Consider the following 25,931-nt stretch of genomic DNA (forward strand, 5'->3'; position numbering starts at 1 on the left):
CTGCAATGCCACCTTTGGTGTCCCTCCCTGCTGGGGAGTCCTGCAGTGCCACCTTTGGTGTCCCTCCCTGCTGGCAGCACCGCAATGCCACCTCTGGCCCCTGAGCCGGCCCCAGCTTTTCCCAGACACCCAACACTCCTACATGACAACTCACCAACGGGGCCCCTCTGGCCTGAGCCAGGAGCACCCCCAGCAGTACTTACAGCATGGCAATGCCCCAGTGCTTGCCAGCTCTCTCCCCAGCAGCCTGGAAGCCGGAGAGGCCGATGAGGGCCACAGTGGGGGTGATGGTCAGGGGGCCGATGTAGCGCAGGAGGGCCCCGGGCAGGCCGAGCAGTCCGATCACCACCTCGATCAGGGAGGACATGATGATGGCACCTTGGATCTGAACACACAACAAGGGCAAAGAGCCACCTCAGTCCCCTCTGGCAGGCAAAGCCAAAGCGTTTCTTTTTCTGCTCTGGATTACAAACTGCACTTAAAAAGAATTCAGTGACACAGAAGAACTCAGTATATTTTTCGTCATAAAACAGCTCATTATGTTTAAGTGACTTATTGCTTAAGCATAACACTTATGGTTTGTTTTTTTTCTCCACAAAACTATTACACAACAGACCAGTGGGCCAGTCTGGAAGCTGTGTGGAAAGCACATCACACTGTCAGACAGGAGACCTGGGGTCCAGGCTAACCTTTAAGCTCTCAGATCGAACGGCAAGGGTTGGTGCGCCACGAGGTGATGCTCCTAAAGCTCCTAGGGGCAGAGTGTGTCTGCATTGGTCACAAGCGCTCCTTAGAAGCTGGATTAGAGCAGCGTTGTGGTCTCAGGAGACTGTCAGCCCTCTTGGCTGCAGGGCTCTTGGCAGGATGTAGCTATGGTTTGAACATGGGGAAGAGAGAGGGGTTGTTTTTAATTAAGAAAAAGTTGGCAGCCCAAAGCAACGGGATGGGAGATAAATTCCATGACACACGCCCTCGTTTGGACCTGGCTATCTACCACTCCAGCGTGGTACAACCCTCATCCTGGGCCCTGCAGGGCTGAGAGTGGAGAAGGACTTTGGGGGAGCTCTGCAAGTCTCTTGGGAGAATCAACATCTTATCAGGAGAGTCTCCAACTTAAAAACTCTTGGGGGATGACCCAGCTTTGCTAAACTGTGGGTTCATCTTCCAGGGGCCAGCCCACTGCACAGGGCCAGCAGGCAGCAGGTCTGGCAGCAGCTGAACTGCTGCCAATGAGCACAAAGCAGAGGTACAAGAAGAGTTTTCATCTCACTTGAGCATTTCACTGCACATCTTTTGGAATGTGGTAACTAACTCCTGGTATTTGCTGTCCAGTACGAACAGGTTGGAAAGATGAAAGACTTCCATGAGATGAGTAAAGGGATATATTCAAATGGAAATCGCAGTGAAAGAAGAAATTACCAACTTAAAGACAAGGACACACAGATGTTTGGGTGAGAAACTTAACTGGAACTGGACAGAGGGACAGCTAAAGGCAACTCCCACATTACCTCTCGGATCCGGGGGTACCAGATGTGCTCAGTGTGCGGCAGCTCTCCTGTCCTGTTTGTAACTGTTATATCTTACAGAGAGGAGACAAGAAAACACAGGCATTTATTTATTTATCCCTCAGTCACTCTGCCATCATTTCCTACAAAATAAACCCCTCCTCATGCTGGGTCTGACGAAGGAGCCTGGATTTACACAGAGAACAAGCTCTGCAGTGCTACAAATGAAGTAGCAACAGCCTCACATTCCCCAAGAACCAACCCTTCATTCCACCCACTGCACCAAAGTGGGAACAAATCCTAACTTTCAGGAAGGAAGGTCAATTGGGGATTCCCTTCCCACTCCAATAAACAGATGGAGAATTACTCGAGTGCACACTGGAATCACAGGCTCCAACTCCATCAATTTAGGTCACCCACTGAATGAACTGACCCATGGCAACAACCCCAACTGGCATCTTTTGAAGGTGAAAAGGTCCAAGAGGAAGATGCAGCAAAGCTCTTTTGGAAAGGCTGGAGTAGTGGGAAAATGGCTTTGCCATCCAAGCTTATCAGACAGGATTTTCTTTTGACAAGATGTGTATTCAGTTACTGGCACATCTTGAATGTGAACCAACAGAGATGCTTAAACACATAGATAATATAAATTAAATTATTAGAGAATCCAAAGGAGCCCTGGGAAGAACTTTAGGTAGAAACAAGCAGCATGATTCTCTATGGGGCTGCCTCCCACTGCCCACAGACTTGTTACTGCATAACCACACCCCATTAAAAAGAAAACTGCCAGAGGAGTTTCCACTTCAGTTTCTAACCTAATTTAAAGCCAAACACCCCATCCCAATGAGCTTTACTGCATATTTCCCCTCTGAAGTTAAAACCTTTCAGGATGATGACATTAGCAAAGGAAGAGCTCAAATGAACATCCAAATCTTGTCAAAACCTGTCAGGTATGACTTAAACAGGGAAAAATCCTGGTCTTGAGGTGATGCTGAACATCAAACTTCCTCCTACTCAACTTCAAAGGATTCGACTGAACTTGCTATTTCCAAATATCGGGAAGGAACATTTACGGAATGTAGATGTAACAGAAGAATTACTCTGTGCTACTGTTGGATTTCTTTTGACAACATTTTTTTAATATTAAAAAGCCCCCAGAAATAGAACTCCACAAGGGTATTTTTAGGGATCTTTTTCTAAGGCACAAAGTTTAACATCGTAAAAGGAGAGACTTTTCCTATTCCCTCCTCAGCACTTCCAGTTTCCCCCTCAGAAGGTTTGGCTGTTGCACTTTAAGTGATCTGGGCCATTGGTCACTTCACCCTCAACAAGCACAAACGACAATTACCTGTGTTATTACATTTCCACTTCTCCAGAGACAGTATTGCTCTGGCAGGTGCTAAGAATGCAAAAGCACTGGCTTGGAACAGGGGTAACCTGTTGGAGGGAAAGGAGAGATGGTGACTTTCTGTGGTGCCCCAGCACCGTGGCAGGAGGCGGCTGCAGGCGGGTGGTCACTGAGACTCAAACCCTCAGCGAGTCAGGAAAGTGTGAAATGGGAGAATTCCTCCTCAAACAAACCCAGCCAGTGAAATACTCACAGACTCCCCAAGCCAAAGAGCCAACACCACCCACGTGAAGTTCTTAACCAATCTGCACCGGGTCATTCCAGGCACCAGGGGTTGATGTCAGGTTTTGACTCAGGGCTCAGGGATCCAGATGCACCGTCTGGGGTAACCACCACACAGACTCTGCTGAACAGGCAGCTTTTCCCAGCCCACCACAGTTCACAAGCCCTCTGCAGGGCCAGCCTGCAGGCTCAGTGCCTCCCCTCTGCGTGACTCCAAGCACAGTCACTCAAACATTCATTTTGAAGTGTGTAAATAACTGCGAGGTTGATAAAAGCAGATTAGATGTTCCAGGTGCTTACCACCAATAAATACAAACACTGCAAGAATTTCAAGATGACATTCTTAGCATTGGTGTTTATACTTCCCAAAAGATTTAAGATTGAAAGAGCATCTACCAGGATCAACTACGTGTTTACTGACCTCACTGCAGGTCATGTAACATAAATATGCAGATGTTACTTAACTACAGACAAGGTTCACTTTGAACTATTCTATAAATACTGACAGTAATTGCAATAAGATTCCCTTTAATAGCAGATCTCAAAGTGGAACATACGGTTATTGCCCCTGGGCTGCTCCATGTTATGGCTTTTACAGCCACAGTGAAGCTCCTCGAGGGAGGGCAAACACAGGAGAGGGGACAGAACTGCAGCAGAATCACACAAAAACCAGAAAAGGCTCAAAGGAAGAAAAATAAGTGGAAAAAGTCCTGTACACACTGAACACAAAAAAGATCAAACCAGAAGCATGTTACTAATAGTTGTTAAGTTTACAGGCAGGAGTTGGAGCACCACTGGGAAGCACTTTGGGCCTTGGGCACCCTAAAAACCCACTGAAAACTGCATCAGAAACTCCAACTTCATACAACTCATGAGCCATCCAAGCATGGCTGACTGGATGCAATTCCCCCTGGGAGTCTCTCCAAGCACAAATCCCAGTTTTATCTCTGGGAAGAAAGACATGGTTGGCAGCTCAGTGAATGATTCACCTTATTTTGCAGGTTCATTAAGCAAACTGAGCTGCTGGTGCCCATGGCAAGATCTGCAACACCTGAGACAAGCTGTTACTGCTCCATCCCACCTACACAGCCCTCTGTACCTCCAGAGATCTTGTAAATACACTTTGCAAACACATTCTCCAGTGATGAACTCAGCTGTACTGAGACCTGGGTCCAGATTGTTCTGTATCACATTAAATATCCTGAATAATCAGATCTCAGCACGTCCTGTTTAACCTTTACATGACACAGTTCCAAAAGGACCAGCAGACTCAAAATAGTGGGGTTTTTCCCTAAGCAGGAGGGAAAAAAGAAAAAAAAGGTATTTTGTTTTATTTTTTAATTTTTTACTCTTATTCCTCAAAATCAGCCAACCAAGATCCGTCTCTTTCTGAAGAGACAGCTCCAGTCTGGAATGTGACTTATGGACGTTAAGCCAGGCACCCACTGCTAGTCAGCTGAAGCCCCAAAAGCTTAAAGTCCTAAAGCCTGACTGGGACATCATTTTAATTTCATAACTAAATGATCAAGTTGCTCAGTTTTGGCAGCAGTCCTGTGAGGACGGAGGGGTTTGTGCAGTTAAAGTCATCTGGAAAAGTCTCATTATCCCAACATGTCCCAGGGATGCAGGAGAGCTCAGACAGTGATGGGCACAGCAACAACCCTGAAATCTGAGGTAGATTAAAGCTGGGTTTGATTGTCTCAGTCACTAATTACCCTCGATCCCTGCCAAGGCTCCTGGCTCACCCCACAACCTGGGGAATAGCTGGAATTCCTAAAACCAGGCTGGGTACCAAACTGACCACAACTCTGCCTCATAACTGAGCTAAATCCTTCTGTAAGGACCTTTAAACCATGGAATTTGACCTTCTGAAACCTTTATTTGCTGAAATACTTTGCAGTTGACAGACTTGCCAATGAATACTTTAAAATCTCATTTAAAGGCCTTTGCTGCTATATCCCATTCCCAGCCTTACATAAACCCCCAATCACATGGTAAATAGTTATAAAACAGCCAAGCGTGGAGATTTTCTCCTTAAATACAAGTTATTTTAAGGCCTAAACACAATTGCCTTCAAGTATATAAAAAAATGTAACTCCAGTGCAAGTGGGAGCCACTGAAAAGGGGAAAATCCCAACAGATGGAGGGCAGGGGTGGGATTATACACAAGGAACAGAGAATTTCAATATGATGGGACCATCAGTTTAGTCCTTTTATTTCTGAAAGAGCCCAAAATAACTCATTAAGTAATAAAGGAATTAAAAATAAAATTAATAATTTTTAAAAAATAAAATAGAGAAAAAGAAATTAAAAATAAAATAAAGTAATGGTAAGTAATAAAGAGCCAAAATTAACTAGGGGGAAAAAAACTGAAATATGACAAATGTGAGGAGATAAAGTCTCAGGAAACATGAAAATTAAGCTTTTCTGAAAAATCTGAGACAGAGGAAGAAAGCTAGTAGGGGTAGAGGAAAACAAAGGCCCCCTCTGAGCTCATCCCCATCCACAACTTTGCACTTCCAACACAACTGGAAGGTTTTAAACTTCAAGAAATCCAAGGAGGAGACACTCAAAGCTGAACAATTAAACCTTATAACCCAATTCCTGCCTGGGTCCACAATCCCTCCACTCCCTTAAAAAAAAAAAGGACAAATCGAAGATGGGAGGAAAATCCATCACTCCCATGGGAAGGGAAATTCAAATCAGCAAGGGGAACAACTCTGCTCCTCCAGGAGAGCTGCTGGAGGGTTTGTGGTTACAGCACAAAGAGCCAATTGGGCTGAAAATACCACTGTTAACTCTGGGGAGTCTTGACTTAAAATATATTGGGGAAAGAAAATTTTCTCCAATTTCAACAATTTTCACTACGTTGTTTTGTCATCAGAATGAACTTTTTACTCAAAATACAGGAGTGATCTCCTGAGTTGAGTAAGATATAAAAAAAAATATAGGGAAGGTTGGGTTTTTTTTAAGGAAAAAGAACAGACAGCAAATCAAAGTTAACTAAAATAGCAATCAAAGACTACACTGGAAAACCCGAAATATTGGGCAAATTTTTAGATGAAAATCTGATCTACCACAGGCTTGGCTTCTGCACCCCCTGAGACACCTCTGACACCCAAAAATCCTGGTTCTCAGATAAATCTGGGAAAATGTGGGAGGTGTTTGGCCACTTGCTGTTGGAACTAAATGGCCCGTGAATCATTCAGGGAAGCATCTGAGGGAATCCTCTTAAATATGCACTTTGTTTCTGGTTTTCCTTATCACTCTTGGTTTATCCTCCTGAATAACATGCAGAAGTAACTCCATAGGTTTTAGTTATTCCCAAAGTTTAAATAAACACATCTAACATCTCTGCAGTGATCACTGTGGAACACAGGTTTTTAAAGAAGATTTATCTTCATGTTAATAAAACTTACAACATCCTGTCCTTGCCAACACCAGATTTATCCAAGCATTTGCCAAGTGGGCTCTTGTTTCCTCCTAAGGAGAGGTGAAGGCATCCCTGGAAAGCTACACCTTTGTGTGTGGGTACTCCTAACTCCAGGCATGATCATGACCTGCAACTCAGAGCAACTAACAAATAAAACCAAATTATCTGATGCACTGGAAGGTAACAGAGCCTCAGTTCAGAGAATTACAAGTTACCCTCATCATCTTTCCCCACCTTTTTAATTTACCAAGCCCTTTACAGGATCAAGGATGTAATTTGGTGCAGGACTGATCACAACCACCTTAATATTGGAAAGAATAAAATATCATTCAAGAAACAAATAACAACTATATAATAATACCCAAATTAGTTGCTCTTTACCATGGTGTATGAATTTTTCCTTTTCCCCAGAAACACTTCTGCCTTCTCTGTTCTCATGAGTTTCCCTCCTCCTTCTCCTGTTTCCCTGCTGTATTTTCTTACCCTTGCAATGCCCTTTGTTATTTCAGATCCACCTTTTTCTGGGAGCAGCTTTCTAAAGCTTGCCCTGTATCTGACCTATCTTGTGTCTCATGTTTATCCTTTGAAAATACATCTCCTCCCTCTTGGATCTTGGAAACCTCAACGCGAGCCCGGCCTTACCACCACCCCAGCAAGCCCCAAACCTCACCTGCAGCCAAAGGTTGTTTGTAACAACGTGGTGATGCCCACACAGAAGAAAATGGTCCCAATCAACTGGCTGGTGGCCCACTGGTCAAAGCCCACACACATGGCATCGGCCAGCAGGAAGGGCACGGCGATCGTCCCGCTGAAGCACGTCAGGTAGTGCTGCCAGAGGCAAAAGCTTGGTTAATTCTGCACCCACTGCTCAAAAACAAGTTTATTTATCACCAGCTTTTCTCTTGCTTTGGATATTTTGAATTTCCACCCAAGATCTCTCCCTGGTCCTGAGCTTTCCGTCAAATATTTCTTCAAATATTCTCCCCCAGCTACCACTCGCCAGTTGCTAATGATCCCTGGTTTTGTAGCATAAACCAGGTTATTTAAATAGCTGCAGGGCTGCTGCTCTTGAGCAGGAGGTATCCAGGTAACTGTGCTGGAAACAGAGAAAAGCACAGGAATAGCTGCATTCACTTGCACCCATGTGAAAAACCCTCTGCTCACAAATGAACCCGGAGCACACACAAAGCAGGATGCAAAGGAGCTCCCAGGGAGCAGAAACCAGGCACTCATTGGTTCCTTCTCAACATGAAGCAAAACAAACAAACAAACAAATTCACTGTATTGAGCAAAGCAAGTAAAAATAGAATTCCCCCAGGACTGCCTGTCCTTGAGGAAAGGAGAAATAAAAAGGATGCTTTGGAATGTATTTGTTTGGAGAGCTCAACGTGTTTTACAGATATTACCAAATTCCCAGCATTCCTGTGGGACAGACATTATTACCACTGGAGAAAAGAAGGAGATGAAACTGGAGCTGTTCTGCTTCCCACAAGTGAGGGGCTGAGGTGGCAGTAGGGTCCAGCTCTCTACTACAGCCTTACTCACTGCAGGAAGCACATGCTCTTACTCCAAGGATTCTCCAAGGAACACAGAAGTTTCCTGCTCTGCTTCCTGGCAAGACAGGCCCACAATGATGTCCTTAAGACTTGAAATCACTACTAGCAGCTTTAATATTCAAAATTTCAGGACTAAACCATCATCTCTCTCTATCTTTAATTCCAGAAGTGCAAAATGTCACTTCTCAAGGTCTCCACTGAGTATTTGCTGAAAAAACTACTCAGAATTGAAGTAACTACAGTAGCAGCTTTAATATTCAAGATTTCAGGACTAAACCATTATCCCTCTCCATCTTTAATTCCAGAAGTGCCAAATGTCACTTCTAAAGGTCATCACTGAGCATTTCCTCACTTACTTACTAACAGCATCTTATAAGACTAAATATTTGAGTGAATCTCACAAATGCAGGAGCAGAAAACAGATCATTATCAACACAATGATCTCAGTGTGTGATCAGCTTTAGAAGAAGCCTCTTAACACCTTCTTCAAACACCCGAGAGGGCGAAGAATAAAATTATCACACACACAAATGGAATGAACTGGGCAGAAAATACTGAACAAGCTTTAGAAGGTACAGAGGGAGAATTAACCCCTGGTTTGGAACATACCTGTAACCCCAAAAATATGCAGAGGTACCAGGGAGGAACATCCTCAATGGTGTAAATCATGTCAGTCCTCTGGGCGTCCAAACTGCCGCTGCTGTCCAGGGTCTCTGCCAGGGAGCTCTGGGGGGTGGCACACAAAGGACACAGCAGGTTATTGCTCTGCACAAACAAAGTGAGGCTGAACTGTCAGGCAGCTCCCCATACTCCAAGGCTGGGCCAACACTCCCAAACAATGCTGGTACGTGACATTTTTAAAGCCTTTTACCTCTGACGAGCTCAGCTCCAGTTCCTGAATTTGCCCTGAACGTGTTCCCTGCTGTCAGCCATCCCCTGCTTATTGACACAAGTGACTTATTTATAGTTGCTGATTTATCACAGAACTGATCTGGCAGCCAAAAGGTGACCAAAAATGGCATAATCATGACAAGACTGTTAAAAAAAACCAAAACCAACAAACCAAAACCACAAAACCAAACAAAAAAAGGCATTAGGGAAGAATTGGATCTAAGTAGAAGAGCCACCAGTGGCTGCTCCCAAAGCAGAAGGGCTCTGTCCTTGCATAACAGACCAAAATGACAGACAAAAAAATTCCTCATTATGGTAATTCTTACCCAATTCCATCTTGGTTAACCTTTTTTAGCCAAAGGATTTATTATTTTGGCTTCCACCCCACATTCAAGCAGTCAAGAAAAATGCTAATTATTATAACCAAACACATCCCCAGCCAATTCATGTCAGACTTCCCCTAGGAATTTAAATCCCTGCAGGAATTTCAGTGAGACCACACTCTGCCCCACCACACGCCCAGAGGGCCAACAGACAACTGACCACATATATTCACACATCCACATCCCTGTGGGTTTTCCACTAAAACAAGATCCAGCTCCATCATTTCTCCTTCAGAACTATGGAGAATCATTTCCTTCCAACCCTCCAGTTTGGGAATTCCTGAGAGCAAAACCACACTGCTCCAAAGCCCCAACACAACAGTAAAAGCAGGAGGAAGTATCAGGTTTTATCATTATCAAGAAACCAAAAATCCCCTTATGTAAGAACTGTTCTGCCCTAATCCACACCAGGACACAACAAGCCCACGTGAAGTTGCCTCACACCAAGACTGGGAGTTCTGCCAGACCTGTGACTGCCTCAGATGGTCTTCACTTCTCCAGAAATCCCAACATATCCACAGGTCACACTTAGGGAACCTCCACTGTGGATCACCTACAAGGCCAGGGAAGCCAAACTGCCTCCTGGTCCTTCCCTCTCACCTCAGTTTTCTGTTGGGAAAACAAGTGCCACTGGGATAATTCTCCTGACCACAGGATTATGGAGAGGTTGGGGGTATTGCAGTGGAAAAGTAAAATATAGGAACACTAATCTCAGAAAAGTCTTTTAAACCACATTAAGCACCAGGCAATCCTCTCACCAGGATATAGGTCCTAAACTGAGGAATTAGGGAAACTGTTCCCTGCCCAACCCATCGGGTCAATTTGCAGCACCACTGACACTCTTTCATCAACTGAAACATGAATTTTTTCTCTCCTGACACAGTTCTCTAAAAAACCCTGAAAAAAATCCTGAAAAAAAATCCTGAAAAAATCAGGAATTTGAACTATAGAATCGTTAAGGTTGGTAAAACTTGTAATATCATCAAGTCTAACTGTCAACCCATCACCAGCACCACGTTCCACCATGTCCCCAGCTGCCACACTGGCATGTTTTTGGAATGCTTCCAGGGACGGCAACTCCACTGCTTCCCTGGGCAGCCCCTTCCAACCTTTAACAACCCCTTCCTTGAAGAAATTCCTCCTGTTGTCGAATGTGAACATCCCCTGGCACAGCTGGAGGCCGTTCCCTCTCCTCCTGTCCCTTGTTCCCTGGGAGCAGAGCCCAACCCCCCCTGGTTCCCCCCTCCTGTCAGGGGGTTGCAGAGCCAGAAGGTCCCCCCTGAGCCTCCTTTGCTCCAGGCTGAGCCCCCCCAGCTCCCTCAGCTGCTCCAGAAACCTTCACAACCCTGCCAAGGATGGACAGAAATGGGACTGCCAAAGTTCATGCTGTTCCCACGCAGGATACCAGGTTGTCTAAAACCCAGTCAGAGATTTGTGCAGGTTGGTGACTCTGGACTTTGGAAAACCCTTCTTTTGAGCTCTTTTCCAGCTTGGCCAGACCAGTATCCAGAAGCTGTCCCAGTGTTCCACTTGGTGCCAAACACTTATTTTTCTTCACTGGACTGATGAGGTTGCATCAAGTGCATTCCTTAACTTTTCCAGTTGCCCTTCTAGTCTACCTTATTCTAGTCTACCCTATCCTAGTCTATCCTATTCTAGTCTATCCTACCCTAGTCAGTCCTAGTTTAGTCAGTCTTAGTCTATCCTCCCTCTTCTTTGGGCAGCAGAAAGCAGAAGCAATGGCCTGTTTCTACCAGGAAGGCCACAGCACACACAGCAAGGGTATTAGTCCTTTCAGAGCTTTCCACTTGGGATTACATTATTCCTAAATTAGTCTTGCAAAGAACAAAAACCAGGAGCAGGCACAAGGGAGTTGCTCTGTGGCACGGAGAAAGGTCTCTCTGGGTACAGATCAACAAGTGCCAACCAACTCAAGCTCTCCTTTAGAAAGTGAAGGTTACAGGTCTTCTAACAAAAGAACTTCCAATTTCCAAGGCATAAATGTCATGGCAATGTCTACACAGTAAAGGGGTTGTATAAAGAAACAATCAGGATACTCCTCATTCCTTCCAAAGCCAGACTTAGATCCCTTTGGACAGGGAACTCTCACCTTGGTCAAACCCTGAGCAGACCAAGCCTGAACAATGAGGAACTGCAGAACTCAGGTGAGGCCTGGCCATCCCAGTAACTCACGGGGCAGTCACTGGCCCTTTGGCTTCTCCAGCATGTGCCTGCTGGTCTGTCCCTGACTCAGAGCTGGTGTTTGCCAAGTGTGCCAAGGGAACTGCTGGGAATGAGCTGCACCTCCCTGGACAAGATACTGATCACAGGCTAATTCCTCCTTTAATTATTTTTAACTGGCCAAAGGTGGAACATGCTGTGCTTTTATTTTTTTTAATTTTTCTGGTAAGTATAAACAGGGGGGATGAGACAGATAACGTTGTAGAAAGAATGCTGGAGGGAAAGAAGAAACCCCACAACAATCGAGTGCAAATGCAAAGAAACAAACCCCAGCAGTGCAAGACAAAGGCTCTGATGAGAAAACTGATGAAGTGTGGGGAGTAAAGCCTTTGGAGAAACACCTTCAACAAAGAACCCACAACAGAGCAACCTGGTCTAGGGGAAGGTGTCCCTGCCCGTGGCAGGGGGTGGAACTGGATAAGCTTTAAGGTCCCTTCCAACCCAAACCATTCCAGGATTCTATTAAGCAACATCACATTGCTTATTTTACAGGGATGCAGCAACACTTATTTCTCATTTGGGCTCACAGTTTACTGTCTCAGCTAACAAATACTGGGAGCCAATGTGAGCACTGGGCACCCTCCAGTGATTAAGGACATTTCAGGCCTCTTTGCTAAATTATAAAATATATAAAAATTATAAAAATATATTTTTATAATATAGAAATATATAAAAGGCCTTTATAAAGGCCTTTTGTTAGGGAATGATCTCTCAAGAGAAAGGAAAGCCAAGAACAAACACAGAATCACAGAATCCTGGAATGGTTTGGGTTGGAAGGGACCTTAAAGCCCATCTCATCCCACCCCCTGCCATGGGCAGAGACACCTTCCACTAGCCCAGGTTGCTCCAACCTGGCCTTGGACACTTCCAGGGATGGGGCAGCCACAGCTTCTCTGGGCAACCTGTGCCAGGGCCTCCCCACCCTGTTCATTCCCTGTGACCACAACAAAGCTTTAAGTCAGGTAGATTTGGTTGCTCAAAAGCTCATGGGTCTCTCTGAGGTGAATTATTCCCCATCATTTACAGTTCTGACCACATGGATCAACTGGACAGCAGAAAAAACACGCATTTGGTAAAACCAGGCCATGAAGACACGGTTTGGTGTCTGGAGATCGCTTATCTTGGTTGCACAATTTCACCCAAACACCTTTTGCTCAGGGCTTTATCAGATTGTCTCTCTCCACTCCAGTCCAAGCACGCTCCAAGTATCAGCCATCACAGACATGCAGGTCAACAGTTGCCAAAATCTGTCCACTGAAGATCAGCACGACCACGATGGTCACAGAGATGTGTTTGAGACACGCGGGTGTTCGTAACATTCTTCTGAAATGCACCACTAAAAGACCTCTGGAGAATCATCTATTTAGGGGTATTTTAAATTTGAAATTCAGAGGACAATTTTGCTGTCTGAGTTGGAAAACCCCCACTGCACCCCTTGGTATCATCCTTGCCCCATCACAAGTTACAGCCTCACACAGATGAGCACCAAGATGCTCTTTTTTGGAATCAGGAGAGCTCTGGTCTTGTTTCACTTGGGACACTTGAAAAATTAGGTCAAGTTGATGTTTTTCAGAGACAAGGCTTCACCACAAAGCCAGCTGGAGTATACATTTCAGAAAGTGCTGTTCAGATTTACCATAATCCTCGTCCTTATTTTAAATAAAAGCTCAGATTCAAAGCATCTCAGCTGGCAGGATTCTTACTGAACAGGCTTAGGGGATGATGGAATGGAGTAAAAAGCTGGAAAAATCACAACCAAACTGGTGTCCTTTGAGGCCTCAACTGGTCTCTCTGAATAGGTGAAACACAGTCATAGTTTTCCCAAGGAAAAAAGTTCAAGGGTTTTTATGACCTCGAGTTCATTCATAAAGCTGCCACTCAATAATAATGAGCAGCCTCTAGTTGGAAAAAGGACTAGAAAAATTAATCTTATGAGGCTGGAGCTTGGAAGAAATTGGGAGAGTGGGAAAGATCCTACTTTTAGAGGTGTTCAGCACCACCAATCTCCCTGGAGAAACGCAGAGGAGGTTAACAACTGATGAGCACAGCACAGTGACCTTCCCAGGGAAACCACGCAAAAGGCCAGTGGGAATGAAGAAATCAAAAACTTGCATATTATGAATTCTGGTGCCAGGTCAAAGTGCATTCCCTGCTGCCATCCCCTGAGTCATGCCCCGTGTTCTGCAACCACAGTGTGTGACCAGAGCAGTCATGGGGCCAAACCACCCCGAGCCTGACGTGAGTCTGGAGTCAGCACCATCTGCTGAGACAGGAAATCACAGCCACGTGGAACTGGGGTGGGCAAAGAATGAACTGAGACAGCAAGAACCAGTCCTCACCTACAAGGGAACCATCACATACCTTCTCTGCTATGCCATTTTCTGTGGTATAGATGGCCATCAACTCTGTGTCTTCTGTATCCTGGTCACCGCTGGACGTTGCTCCACCGTTTATCACAACCTTAAAAACACAACAAATAGCAAACACAAGGTCTTAAAATAAACACTTTTTGCAATCACACCTCGTGTCTCTCAGTTTTCTCCCTTGGTAATTGCCATCTGCCTCTGACATTGTCAGAAAACATGACAAGCACGGCAAGTCATCATTTCTATAACAGCAGGTCTGGGGGGAGAGAGAGGCTTGAAAGACATCACATGGAGCTCCTCAAGGACATCACACAGAGCTCCTCAAAGACATCACAGAGAGCTCCTGAAAGCCTGTGCAGTGCCAGCTGGGGGTGGGGGGAACCAGCAGCAGACTGGTTGGAAGAGTTCTCCAACAGAACATCTGAGTAAGTAGAAAAAGAGAAGCAAATGTTTCCTTGCTGTTGTCTTTTACTCTTAGTTGAGCAACTCAGGACATGCTGGTTGACGGGGTTGAACGTGACCCCAGGGGTGCCCAGGGGGGCAGGAGGCCAATGGCCCCTGGGCTGTCCCAGCCATGGGGTGTCACAGCCCCAGGGCAGTGCCCGTCCCTGTGCTGGCACTGCCGAGGCACCTCCAGGGCTGTGTCCAGGGCTGGGCCCTCAACAAGAGACACTGAGGGGCTGGAGGTGTCCAGGGAAGGGAGCGGAGCTGGGAAGGGGCTGGAGCAGCAGGAGCAGCTGAGGGAGCTGGGGGGGCTCAGCCTGGAGCAAAGGAGGCTCAGGGGGGACCTTCTGGCTCTGCAACTCCCTGACAGGAGGGGGGAGCCAGGGGAGGTTGGGCTCTGCTGCCAGGGAACAAGGGACAGGAGGAGAGGGAACGGCCTCCAGCTGTGCCAGGAGAGGGTCAGGTTGGACATCATGGAAAATTTCTTCACTGAAAGAGTGTTTAAACACTGGAACAGGCTGCCCAGGGCAGGGGTGCAATCCCCTTCCCTCAAGGTGTTCAGAAATCAAGCAGACTTTGGGACATACGTGGTGGGATTTGGTTAAAGGTTGGGCTTGATGATCTTGGAGGTGTTTTCCAACCTTAATGATTCCATGATTCCATACCAGGGGCTCGTGCTCATGCTGCAGGAGGACAGGTAACTGCTCCAGTCCTGCAGTGCCTGAGGTGCTGCCTGTCCTGGGAGCAGCCCAGCTGGGAGCACACAGGGAACACCCACACTGGGTAATTGGCCGTGTTTCCATGTAAACACCATCCAGTGGCAAAAGAGGTTTGTTACCAACTGCTTGTGGCAATGAGGGGTTTGTACAACATGATTAGAACATTATGGCCTGATTCCCACTGAGCCTGACTCCGTGGAGCTGGAATGTGGTACTTACAGGCAGGGTGAAGAAGGTGGGATGTTTGGATTCATCCTCGTATTTGCCCTCTGAGGAGCCTCCTGCCTCCACCGACTTCGAGGTGGTGTTTTTGCCAATCCCCATCGTTTCCAGAATGTCCAGGACTTGCATTCAGCACCCAAACGGATGCTGCTGGGATGAGAGGCCAAGGACTGAGGACAATTCCTTATGTGAACAGCAGCACCTCCAGTTATCACCAGAGTTCTCAGTAATCCAGCTGGGACATCAGGGTGTCGTTGGCATCAATGGCTCCTGGAATTGAAATGGATATTTTTACTCCCTAAGAGCTGTGTACATTCACACCACCCCACAGCCTGGGCTCCCTTTCACACTCATGACTCACCAGCTCTCATCAATCCTCCCCAATAATTAACAGACTATCATTTAGATATAAAGCTGAAGGTATTTTAAATTCTTTCAGGATAGGAATACTGTGATTATTTTCTCATTCTTCTCTTGTGATCTTCAATCATTAGTAGCAAATTGAAACCTTTGGTTTTTTCCCATTTTGCAGCCATTTCCATGGAATTTTTTGGGAACAAAGTACACCTGTACTCCAGGTAAGGAGCAGAGTAGAACAGCTGAACACCCACTGCAGACAGGACTTGGGCTTTCTCAAGGAGTGTACATTTGCAGTTACCTCTGTAACTGAATCCTTTTTCTGGAAATAACTCATTATTAAATAAAAGAATCCAGGGAGCTCAGACCAGATGGACAGTGAAGGACCTGCCTTTCAGTGAGTCTAATTCAGACAGAAACAGCTCTTTCTGCTGAACATTCCCACCCGAAATTACCCCCTTCTGCTGAACATCCCCACCCAAAATTATCCCAGTTGTTCGAGGGATGTTCCAGGTCATCTGCCTGATGATGTTGAAGCAACAGCTTCAGGATAAACTGGTGCATTTTAATTAGTTTCACTACTCTTTTGGCACAGGAACAGGAAGATCTTACAGCCCACAATTCCCTTTTTGTTTTCCCAGATGGATCACTACAGTACAGTTTTCCCCCATTTGCTCCTTAAATTAGCCCTCCCTGCCCATCATCATCCACACATGTGCCATTTCCAGGACTAAAGAATAGCATTTAACGGATTTAAACATAAACTTCCTGCAGGACAGCACAGAAAATTCTGCAGCAAAGCAAGTTTTGCAGCCTGGGGTTCCTGAGCCTGAAACAGAAAATGAAGCCACAAACACCTGTGGGTGAAACCAGCTCAGATACAGGTGAAAGTACAGGACAGAACCTGAAAAATGGCCTTTTAAAAATCACAGAAAGTGGAATTTTCTGCAGCAAGAAGCACATTGAAGCAGCAAAACCCACTGCACACAGGGGTTACTTCAAAAGTAAGGTAATGACACGTTCAAGTAAATCAACAGAGGTGGAAATGCAGCTGATGGACACTCAAAAACACAGTTTGGTTTATATTAGAAAGAAAAAAAAGTAGGGTTTAGGTTTTTTCCTTAAGTTTCCCTTCCAAATGCTGCTCAGGAAATGCCAGCAGCTCCTGTCTATTGTAATTGCAATAATAACTAAACCTGACAAAGATTCTTCCAACAGTGGTATTTTAGAACCTCTTAATAGCTGTTAATTGCCCATTTGCTAGAAAATTCTGTTTACTTGAGGTGAAAGACATGTTAAATCTTTCAAAGCAATGTAACTTTTCTGGAGAGAAAATATACCTATACAAGACTATGTGGGCACCAGGACAGCCTTGAAGCCTTAATTAAATCAAGATGGGATGAAAGGCAGTGCCTGCAAATAAGGGTTAAAACTTGTTTATTAAAGTAAATATTAAGTAGCGTAATTATTTATTTCTCACTTAGACTTAAAACTGAACTGGTTTGAATACTCACTGTCTTGTTACTCTGGAAAAAACGGTCATTCCCATTTTTACAATGACCACAGATTTCCTCTTCAAAGTGCAGCTGAGGGTGGAAAAGAGACAGGTCCTGGTTAAGGGTTTGGGGGCACTGAGGGATCTGGGCTGGGATTTCTGGAGGGGTTTTGTTTGCTTTTACTGTGGAGCCACGAGGGGGTTTTTTCCAAGCACAAAAGAACAAAAGACTTTGCCTTTTTCTGTCCATGTTGACTTATTTTATTCTCCAAGAAAATCAGTGATGGAGACAGGCAAGGTTTAGTCTGGCAGCTTTGTCGGGTGGGATTGGGAAGGGAAAGGGAAAAGGCAGCAGGACACCTCCCTAACCAAGGCCCCAGGCCAAGAAAACCCCAGAGCGAGGAAACCTGCCAGTCACGAGATGTGGTTTCAGGTCCTCTGGCACCATAAGCTGCTTAGCTGGCATTAACCAGCATCTCCACTGATAAAAGACCCTATAATCCCATTTTACTGTGCACTGCAAACCAGCAGCACTGCCATCTCCTCCAGGCTGGGATCACGCCTCAGGAACTGGCCTGGAGAATTCCACCAGGAGAGCAGCAAGGCTTGCCTTGCATTAATTGTTGAGAGCTGATACACAACAGCTAACCCAGTGTTTAGATGAAGGTTCCCAATCAAGCAACTCCAAATTTACAAACAATTGCTGCTTTTCCTGCAGAGGGGAGTGTGTGTGTACACGTGGGTGTCACGTGGGTGCTCCAAGAAAAACCAGGAGAACAAATTTCTCAACTCTTCTTGCTTCTGCTCAGCAATTAAACTTGCACTTAATGGCACAGATGATAATCAGATTTTTGTAATACTTTTATTCTGTGATCAGGAGTGTCAAAGGGAAACAGAAATCAAGAGGTAGCAGATGAGGTCATCTGAGATATCCTTCCTTATCAGCCCTTGGGTCCCACCAACCCAGCTCAGCTACACATGACTCAGACATTTTTATAGCCTCTGTAGCAAATCCAACTCTCAGAAGCTGAAAAGTCATGGAAAAAGAGATAAAACTCATTCATAATCATAGAATCAGCTGAGTTGGAAGGGACCTCTGAGATCAAGCCCAACCCTTGATCCAACCCCGCCGTGGTTCCCAGCCCATGGCACTGATGCCACATCCAGGCTCAGCTTAAAAACCTCCAGGGATGGAGAATCCACCCCTTCCCTGGGCAGCCCATTCCAATGGCTGAGCACCCTCTCTGCAAAGAAATTCTTCCTAATCTCCAACCTAACCCTCCCCTGGCACAGCTGAAGACCGAGCCCTCTTGTCTTGCTGATGGTTGCCTGGGAAAAGAGCCCAACCCCCAGCTGGCTCCCCCCTCCTGTCAGGGAGTTGCAGAGAGTGAGGAGGTCTCCCCTGAGCCTCCTCTTCTCCAGGCTGAACAGCCCCAGCTCCCTCAGCCTCTCCTCACAGCACTTGTGCTCCAGTCCCTTCCCCAGCCTTGTTGCTCTTCCCTGGACCTGCTCCAGCCCCTCAATGTCCTTCCTGAGCTGAGGGCCCAGAGCTGGACACAGCACTCCAGGGGTGGCCTCACCAGCGCTGAGTCCAGGGGTAGAATCACTTCCTTGGACCTGTTGGCCACACTGTTCCTGAGCCAGGCCAGGATCCATTGGCCTTCTTGGCCACCTGGGCACACTCTGGCTCCTGTTCAGCTTCCTGTCCATCCCCACTCCCAGCTCCCTTCCTGCCTGGCTGCTCTCCAGCCCCTCTGTCCCCTGTCTGTAGTGCTGCATGGGGTTGTTGTGGCCAAAGTGCAGGACCCAGCACTTGGCCTGGTTGAACCTCATCCCGTTGGAATCAGGCAGGTACACACTGTAAAATGAATTATCAGCAGCCTGGATCAAATGGAAAGGCTGGAAGTGAAATCAGGACACTGATTAATTTTCACCTTTCTGAACCAAACTACCTCCAATGTGATTAACCCAGGAAGGCCAAAAGCTACCAGGGTTTACAGGGCTGAAGATAAGATTAGGATTTAGACTAAGAGCAGGGGATAGTCCAGATGGAAGTTCACGAGGAAAACCCTTCTGGGCAGGGAAAGGCTCCTCTGCATCCTCAACACTTTGTGCCTTTTCTCCAGCACAAACCTCCTTCCAGGTTCGGAGCCATCAGGAGGGAACACAGAGCGGTGGCAGTGCCTGAGCTGACACAACATCATCCTTTTTACATTTCCATGACCCTACTGACGCCAGTTTTCCCTTTTACCAAGGTTGCTCCTATTTTGTTTGAACAAGTTACAATGCATTTCTAAGTCCACAGAAAGAAAGAAAGATGAAGCCCATCAGAGATGCAGATGTACAAGACTGTAATTGAACATATTTTTTCTTGCTGCACCTTCTGCCTCTGAGTTTCTGCTCTGGAACCTCTGTTACAAATAAAAGCTTCTACTGGAGAGCACAGCAAAGGTTTTCCTACAGGAAAATCTGCTTATGTGCCAAGCCAGGTTGCACAAAAATTTTCTATCTCACAGGTGAGTCTGTCTACAAAAATCAACTGAAAACTCATCTCAGTAGATTCAAGGCTTAGCTTGGGCAGGACAGAAGGTCCTGATATAAATAAAGGGTTTATTACCATGGAAAGGAGAACCGGTCATGAACTCTTCAAAGGAGGAGGCAACTGTAATACAGACACCTTCTCCCTGTGTGCACTGTTTTCTTTAAAAGCAGCAGAATTTGATATAGGTTTTGGCTGAACCACACTACAAATATTCCCTAAATCAGATTTGCTGTGATGGCAGTTCATCTCCACAGTGCTACGTGTGAAGATCTTTAACATTTGAATCCAGAGCTTGGCAAAGCAAAGACTGGGGAAACAAAAAACCACCCTGAGACCTGCAGGCTGTGACATTCTTGGGGCAGCAGCAGGTTGCTGGGGCTTTTCTCTCTGTTTGGGTTGGTTTGGGTTTTTTTTAGACATCCTTTAGAAGGGCCAACACTCTGCCAGGTGCTGTGGGCCTGGCAGCACCAGGACTGGGCAGCAGAGCTGGGTTCAGGACATGTCAATACTGTAAAGCTCCTCTGCAATAAGCAGACCTAGGGATGAACCCTTTGGAAGAAGCTCAGCCTGGAGCTCAGGCTCCTCCATGACTTCCAACCCTGAAATCCCTGGTTTTCCAAGGTGTCAGGATGATGCAGGTATTCTTACCAAAAAGCAGCTTTAAGTATTTCCTTCTTTGCCAAACTCAAACCGAAAACCTTCTAAAACCATGAGGCTCTTTCCAATTCCAAGTGGACTGAGGCTCTCCACACAGTGTCCACCAAAATACTTCAGACTTTCCAGGTGGATTTGAGCAGCTGTTTGAAAGGCCAGGAGGTTGCTGACTCAACACAAACCCAGCAGATAAGGATGAACAACATCTGAGCACAACTTGAGCAGCCCCGTTCAGAGCTTTGTGTGCTGGGGCCGCAGCGGTTCAGAGCTGGCACCAGGTCCCCTGAAGCCACAGCTGCAGACAGGAGCTGCTGCACAGCCACAAATGTTTTACTGTCTGCAAACAAGTGGGATTTGGGTACCTCAGGGTTCTTTCCCTCAAACACCAAGTTGTGCTGCAGGTGTCAGTCAGGAGTAAAAGCTGGTGAAAAGGTTAAAAGGAGAACCCCAGCTACTCTGAAAGGTGTGTTCCCTCCTCTGCACACGGTTCACGTGTCAAACAGCAGGAACTAGTTAATCACAGAATCACTGAGGTTGGAAAAGTTCTCCAAGATCATCAAGTCCAACCTGTGGCTGATCTCCACTGAGTGCTCTGAACACCTCCAGGGATGGTGATTCCACCACCTCCCTGGGCAGCCCCTTCCAATGCCTGATCACCCCTTCCAGCAAGAAATTCCTTCTCATGTCCAACCTGAGCCTCCCCTGGCACAGCTTGAGGCCGTTCCCTCTCCTCCTGTCCCTTGTTCCCTGGCAGCAGAGCCCAAACCCCCCAGCTCCCCCCTCCTGTCAGGGAGTTGCAGAGCCAGAAGGTCCCCCCTGAGCCTCCTTTTCTCCAGGCTGAGCCCCCCCAGCTCCCTCAGCTGCTCCTGCTGCTCCAGCCCCTTCCCACCTCCGTTCCCTTCCCTGGACACTCTCCAGCCCCTCAGTGTCTCTCTTGGGATGAGGGCCCAGCCCTGGACACAGCCCTGGAAGTGTGGTCCCAGCAGTGCCAGTGCAGGGGGACAGTCCCTTCCCTGGTCCCCAGCCAGCACCTGTGGGCCTCTCTCTCCACCTCAGCTGTGGAAAACCAGGAACTGTCCTGCATTTGGTGGCCCTTCAGTGCTGCACAAGGGAAATGTTGGTACAGGGAGCACAACAAGTGTGGTTATAAAACCAGCTGGCGATGGAACAGCCCATCCTTTGCAGTGCCCTGCTGGAAAAGCTGCCAGGAGCACCCTGGTGGGAATGTCCCACATCCCACTGCCCCGGGAAGGAGCCATGGCAGATCCAACCAGGCCCTTCTTGGCCGTCACAGACGGCTGGGGAGCCAGGAGAGCTCTGGCTGTTGCACACACTAAGGAGATTAGAATCAAATTAAGGTCACTGCTTAATTACAATCATCAATTTATTATTTTAATTAGCCGTCAGACTCGTGTGAACAGCACTGCCTTTCCCCTGCAGGGAGAGATGATGCTCAGCCAGAAGTTGCCACACTTGGGGTGACCTGAACTGCAGCGGTGCCTCTGGAATTCCTCCAGCTCCTGTGGCACTTCCAAGTGTTTGGCACCACAAATTCAGGGCAAACTCAAATCAAGGCATCCTCGAGGTTGAGATTCTATTTTTGGCAACAGACACACAACAGAGATGTGCAGAGAGACTTAGACTCCCTGCACATCAGGGCATTTTACTGTTAAACATACCAAGCCTCAGTAGAAGATAAAACCAGCTTTAAAACCCACTTCAGTCACTCAGGCCCAAGGCTGGGAGCACTGGGGAGCTCCTTCTGGGAAGGACAGGCTGGAAACTGCAACTAAGAGCAAACTCTCAGTTCCTGCAGTGTCAGAGCTGTGAAGAATTGAAACCAATAACAAACACACCAGATTTACTTTGTGTGGTTTAAAAACGTGTGTTTAGGCCAAGCAGCTCATCCTGCTCTGCCAATGATGGAGAAACACCACGCTGTGGGACAGAGCTGCCAACAGCCTGGATCCCTCCAGGGACAGGGGAAGGGGCAGGGCTGGGAGTATCCAGGGAGCTGTGTTTGGCTGCAGGGAGTGGCAGGATGGATGCCAAGAGATCGGGGGAGCTGTGAAAGGAATTCCATCACTGTACCGAAGATCAGGGAAACAGGAGTGCTCCAAAGCAGACAATTAAGGAACGTTGTGGAGGCTCCAATTAGGCAAAGTTTGCTCACAGGGTACAGCTACCCCTGGCCAGACACACAACTCCACACAAAGGCAAGGCAATTCCCAGTTAATTATGGAATAACAGCTTTCTCCAGATTGCCACTGGCTGTAGTTACACCATCACCCAAAACTTCTGCACTGATTTTGTGCCATTAAGGTATTAAAAACAACGGGCTCTTCTTTGTTATTTGCTGTGCACCAGCTCCAGGCACTGGATTTATCTGGATCCTCACTTTAATGTTATTTTAACACCAGAAGAACCTTGGAACAAGGCTCCCCCTCTCCCTGTCCAGCCTGGCACAGCTGTTCACACCTCCCACCTCACAGCACAGATAAATGAACATTAAAGCTGCCCGAGAAACTTGTTTTTTATAAATTTTTACACATGAAACAAAGCAAGGGTGTTTAAAATATTAATGACCAAATTACCAGCCACCAAAAGTGTACTAATTCTGCTACTCAAAGCTGCCCAAAGAGCTGCTGGATACATTCCTACAAAGCAAAAAGGCTGCCCCCAGTTAAAAAAATTCCACAAGCCTCTCATCCTCGAGGCTCATAAAGCCCAACAAGCCCTTCAACGATGCAATCAAAGCCCTGTCTGCAGAACCACAACCACAATTCCAACTCCTTCACAGCTACATCCCAGACTGGGACCTGGACACGGCACCTGGGAGGTCCCACCCACTGTCCAGATCCATAGATGCACCCAAAGGGTGTTTTTATACCTTCTGAGGGATTTTCACCATCTCAAAGACCTGAAAAAAGGTGCCCAGAACCCACACTTAAATCTGCTGTTGCTACATGTAAAAAACATCCTCCTGCTTTAGTCTTAAATCGAGTTTTCCCTCAGGCTGTTTGAAACTGAGCCTTTTGGTCCAAGGATTACTTGGGATTTGTCTTCACCAGGCGCCTCCTGCACCCAGAATTCCTTCCCATGGCCTGAAACTGCCCTGAGATGCCACCACATCCTCAGAAGCTCCAGAGACGATGATTCCCCTCCTCCACTGAACTGCAGCCACACTTGAAAAAGGACAGCAGGCTTCACATTTAATGCAAAACTACCCAAAGAGACGTCACTTTACCTGCAGCAGAGGCAGACAAAATACTGCTAAATACACCCAAACTTCCTAACATTTAAGTTTTAAAAGCTAAATTTATGCTTTAAAAAAGAGCTGATGGGAACGTTAAGAAGTTTCAGTCCTGAGCTGGTTTCTCACTTCACTTCAAAGTAGCTCTTCAAAGCACAAACATATTCTTTCTTTGTAGGCACTAATGAATTTTTAAGTAGTTGGTATTTTGACTGCCATCCAGAACAGTGTCTTAATAACTGACCAACATTATTAGGGCAAGTCTGCACAAAGACAGGCAGGGAAGCTATGCCGAGCTCAAACCTTTCCGCTGATTTAAAGCACATTAGTTAAATCTCATTAACTTCCTGAGTGAATGAGCTGGTTGAGAAGGGGACTTAAATCCAGCTGAATGAGATGTTTAGTAAAGGATCTCACAGCTTTCAAAAACTACAAATTTGGTTAGTCAAATTATTAAAAAGGAGCTTATTTAGGCTGTGATTCTAAACTAAAATATCTGAAATATGAGTTTTTCCAGTGTAGGTCACCCTGAAGGTGTGTTTGGTCAAAGCACTGCTGGCCAAGCTATTCCTTGCTCATCTTTCACCCCATTACTCCATTTTACTGCTCCAAAAGGCAGCAGTTTTGCCCAGTTTCTGTGCAGTGTTTGCCACCCTCCCCAGGATGAGATCCCATCACTGCTCTGCATGGTCAGAGAAGAAGGTCTGACCATGAAAGCAGGACACAGCTGATGCACTGAGATAAATTCCAAAGAAGTGCAAGGAAAATCTAGGACATAACGATTTTAGAGCCTGTTATCAAGTGACTGCTCTGAACTGACACCTGCAGAGTTCTCTGGATGGCAACGACACTCATGGGGAATAAGAATGAAATCCTGTGTCACTGTTCCTTACAAAACTCTACAGTCCTACCTGGAGCCCAGCACAGTGTATGGCACATTAATCTGATTTATAATGGTATGGAGTCCTCACAGTGTCCCTGGGGAGAATTAATAACCCGAGCATTCCGATAGCTCCCCGTTATTATGGATATTAATACACAGCTCGTTAAGCTCCTTCACGGCCCTCAAAGCAACCTGAGCACACACTGGGTCCTTTCTCAGCTTGCTTTGTACTTGCACTTGGCACTTTGATGAAAGCTCCCTTCTTTCCAAGACTTTAATCACATTAAAACAAAGGTGAAGTTAGAGACTCATCTAGGAAAAATTCCATTTATTAAGCAAATCGGGGTCATGTGCCAACTTTTTCAACTCTGGGTATGAAGCTCCTTCCCAAAGGCTGATTTCTACAGTTACTTTTGAACCAGATCCTCACTCCTGAAAGAGAACTGAGTGCAGTGAGCAACACAAACCCAGCAGCTGGTCACACACTGGGAAAGTTTTACACTGATTATCTGTTAGGTTTCTCCAGAAATAAATATTTCACTTCCATTTAACATCACTTAGTAAGATTTGGAATTCAGTGAACTTCCAAAAACTAACCAAGAGGCTGCACTTCTGTGCTCAAGCTTTCTTAAAATCTCCCTTTTACTACATAAACCTCACGTAAATTTTTCCCATTTTAAAAGTTAAAAGGAAGGAGAAGTTTACAGGTAAACAGGACAGAGGGGAAACACTTTTGACTCTGCATTTCCAGCGATAAACATTTTAAAATGAGACAGCGATAAACACTTCAAAATGAAACATTTCAGCATCTTAAAGATTTGAGGACTTAAGTTATTAAAAGTGACAAGCTCAGGTTTTTCAGATTAATAATGCTGACGCTACAGCAGCTGAATTTTTGCAGTTCTGTGAGTTCCAAGGTCTTACCTCAGAACCCAAGCCGTGGAGAGGTGCTGCAGCGTTCCCAGCTCAGGGAGCAGAGGGAGGCGCGGATGGAGACATTCCCTGGGAGCACTTTTATAAGCGGCTGTGCTCCCCACGTTGTGTAACTGCGGTGTGTCCAACCCCAGCCCGGTTACACAACGCCGCGGGCAGGGACACCACACGGCCACACGGGGTTACTGCACACACACGGGGTTACTGCACACACCGGGTTACTGCACACACACGGGGTTACTGCACACACAGCCCAGTTAACACACCGGGGGTTACTGCACACACACACCTGGGGTTACTGCACACACACGGGGTTACTGCACACACCTGGTTACACACACAGGGTTACTGCACACACACCGGGTTACTGCACACACACGGGGTTACTGCACACACCTGGTTACACACACGGGGTTACTGCACACAC

At 46.4% G+C, this 25,931-nt stretch overlaps 1 protein-coding gene across 2 annotated transcripts in view; it reads right to left on the bottom strand.

Moving 5' to 3' along the window:
* The window catches only part of SLC23A2 (solute carrier family 23 member 2), a 56,702-nt gene that overhangs the window by 16,953 nt on the left and 13,818 nt on the right, over positions 1-25,931 (bottom strand). Inside the window, exons 2-8 of one of the 2 annotated variants that reach the window (XM_027669087.1) lie at positions 15,385-15,657; positions 13,998-14,096; positions 8,731-8,847; positions 7,236-7,393; positions 2,851-2,939; positions 1,509-1,579; positions 204-385 (exon numbers count right to left, since the gene is read on the bottom strand). In XM_027669087.1, the coding sequence (XP_027524888.1) occupies positions 204-385; positions 1,509-1,579; positions 2,851-2,939; positions 7,236-7,393; positions 8,731-8,847; positions 13,998-14,096; positions 15,385-15,516 (848 nt within the window). In that variant the 5' untranslated portion in view covers positions 15,517-15,657. Of the gene's footprint in view, positions 1-203; positions 386-1,508; positions 1,580-2,850; positions 2,940-7,235; positions 7,394-8,730; positions 8,848-13,997; positions 14,097-15,384; positions 15,662-25,931 lie in introns of those variants that run through there. The other variant, XM_027669086.1, reaches the window with a different exon arrangement.

This window comes from Corapipo altera, unplaced genomic scaffold (assembly GCF_003945725.1).
Source record: "Corapipo altera isolate COAL_440 unplaced genomic scaffold, ASM394572v1 61022, whole genome shotgun sequence".
NCBI lineage: Eukaryota > Metazoa > Chordata > Aves > Passeriformes > Pipridae > Corapipo > Corapipo altera.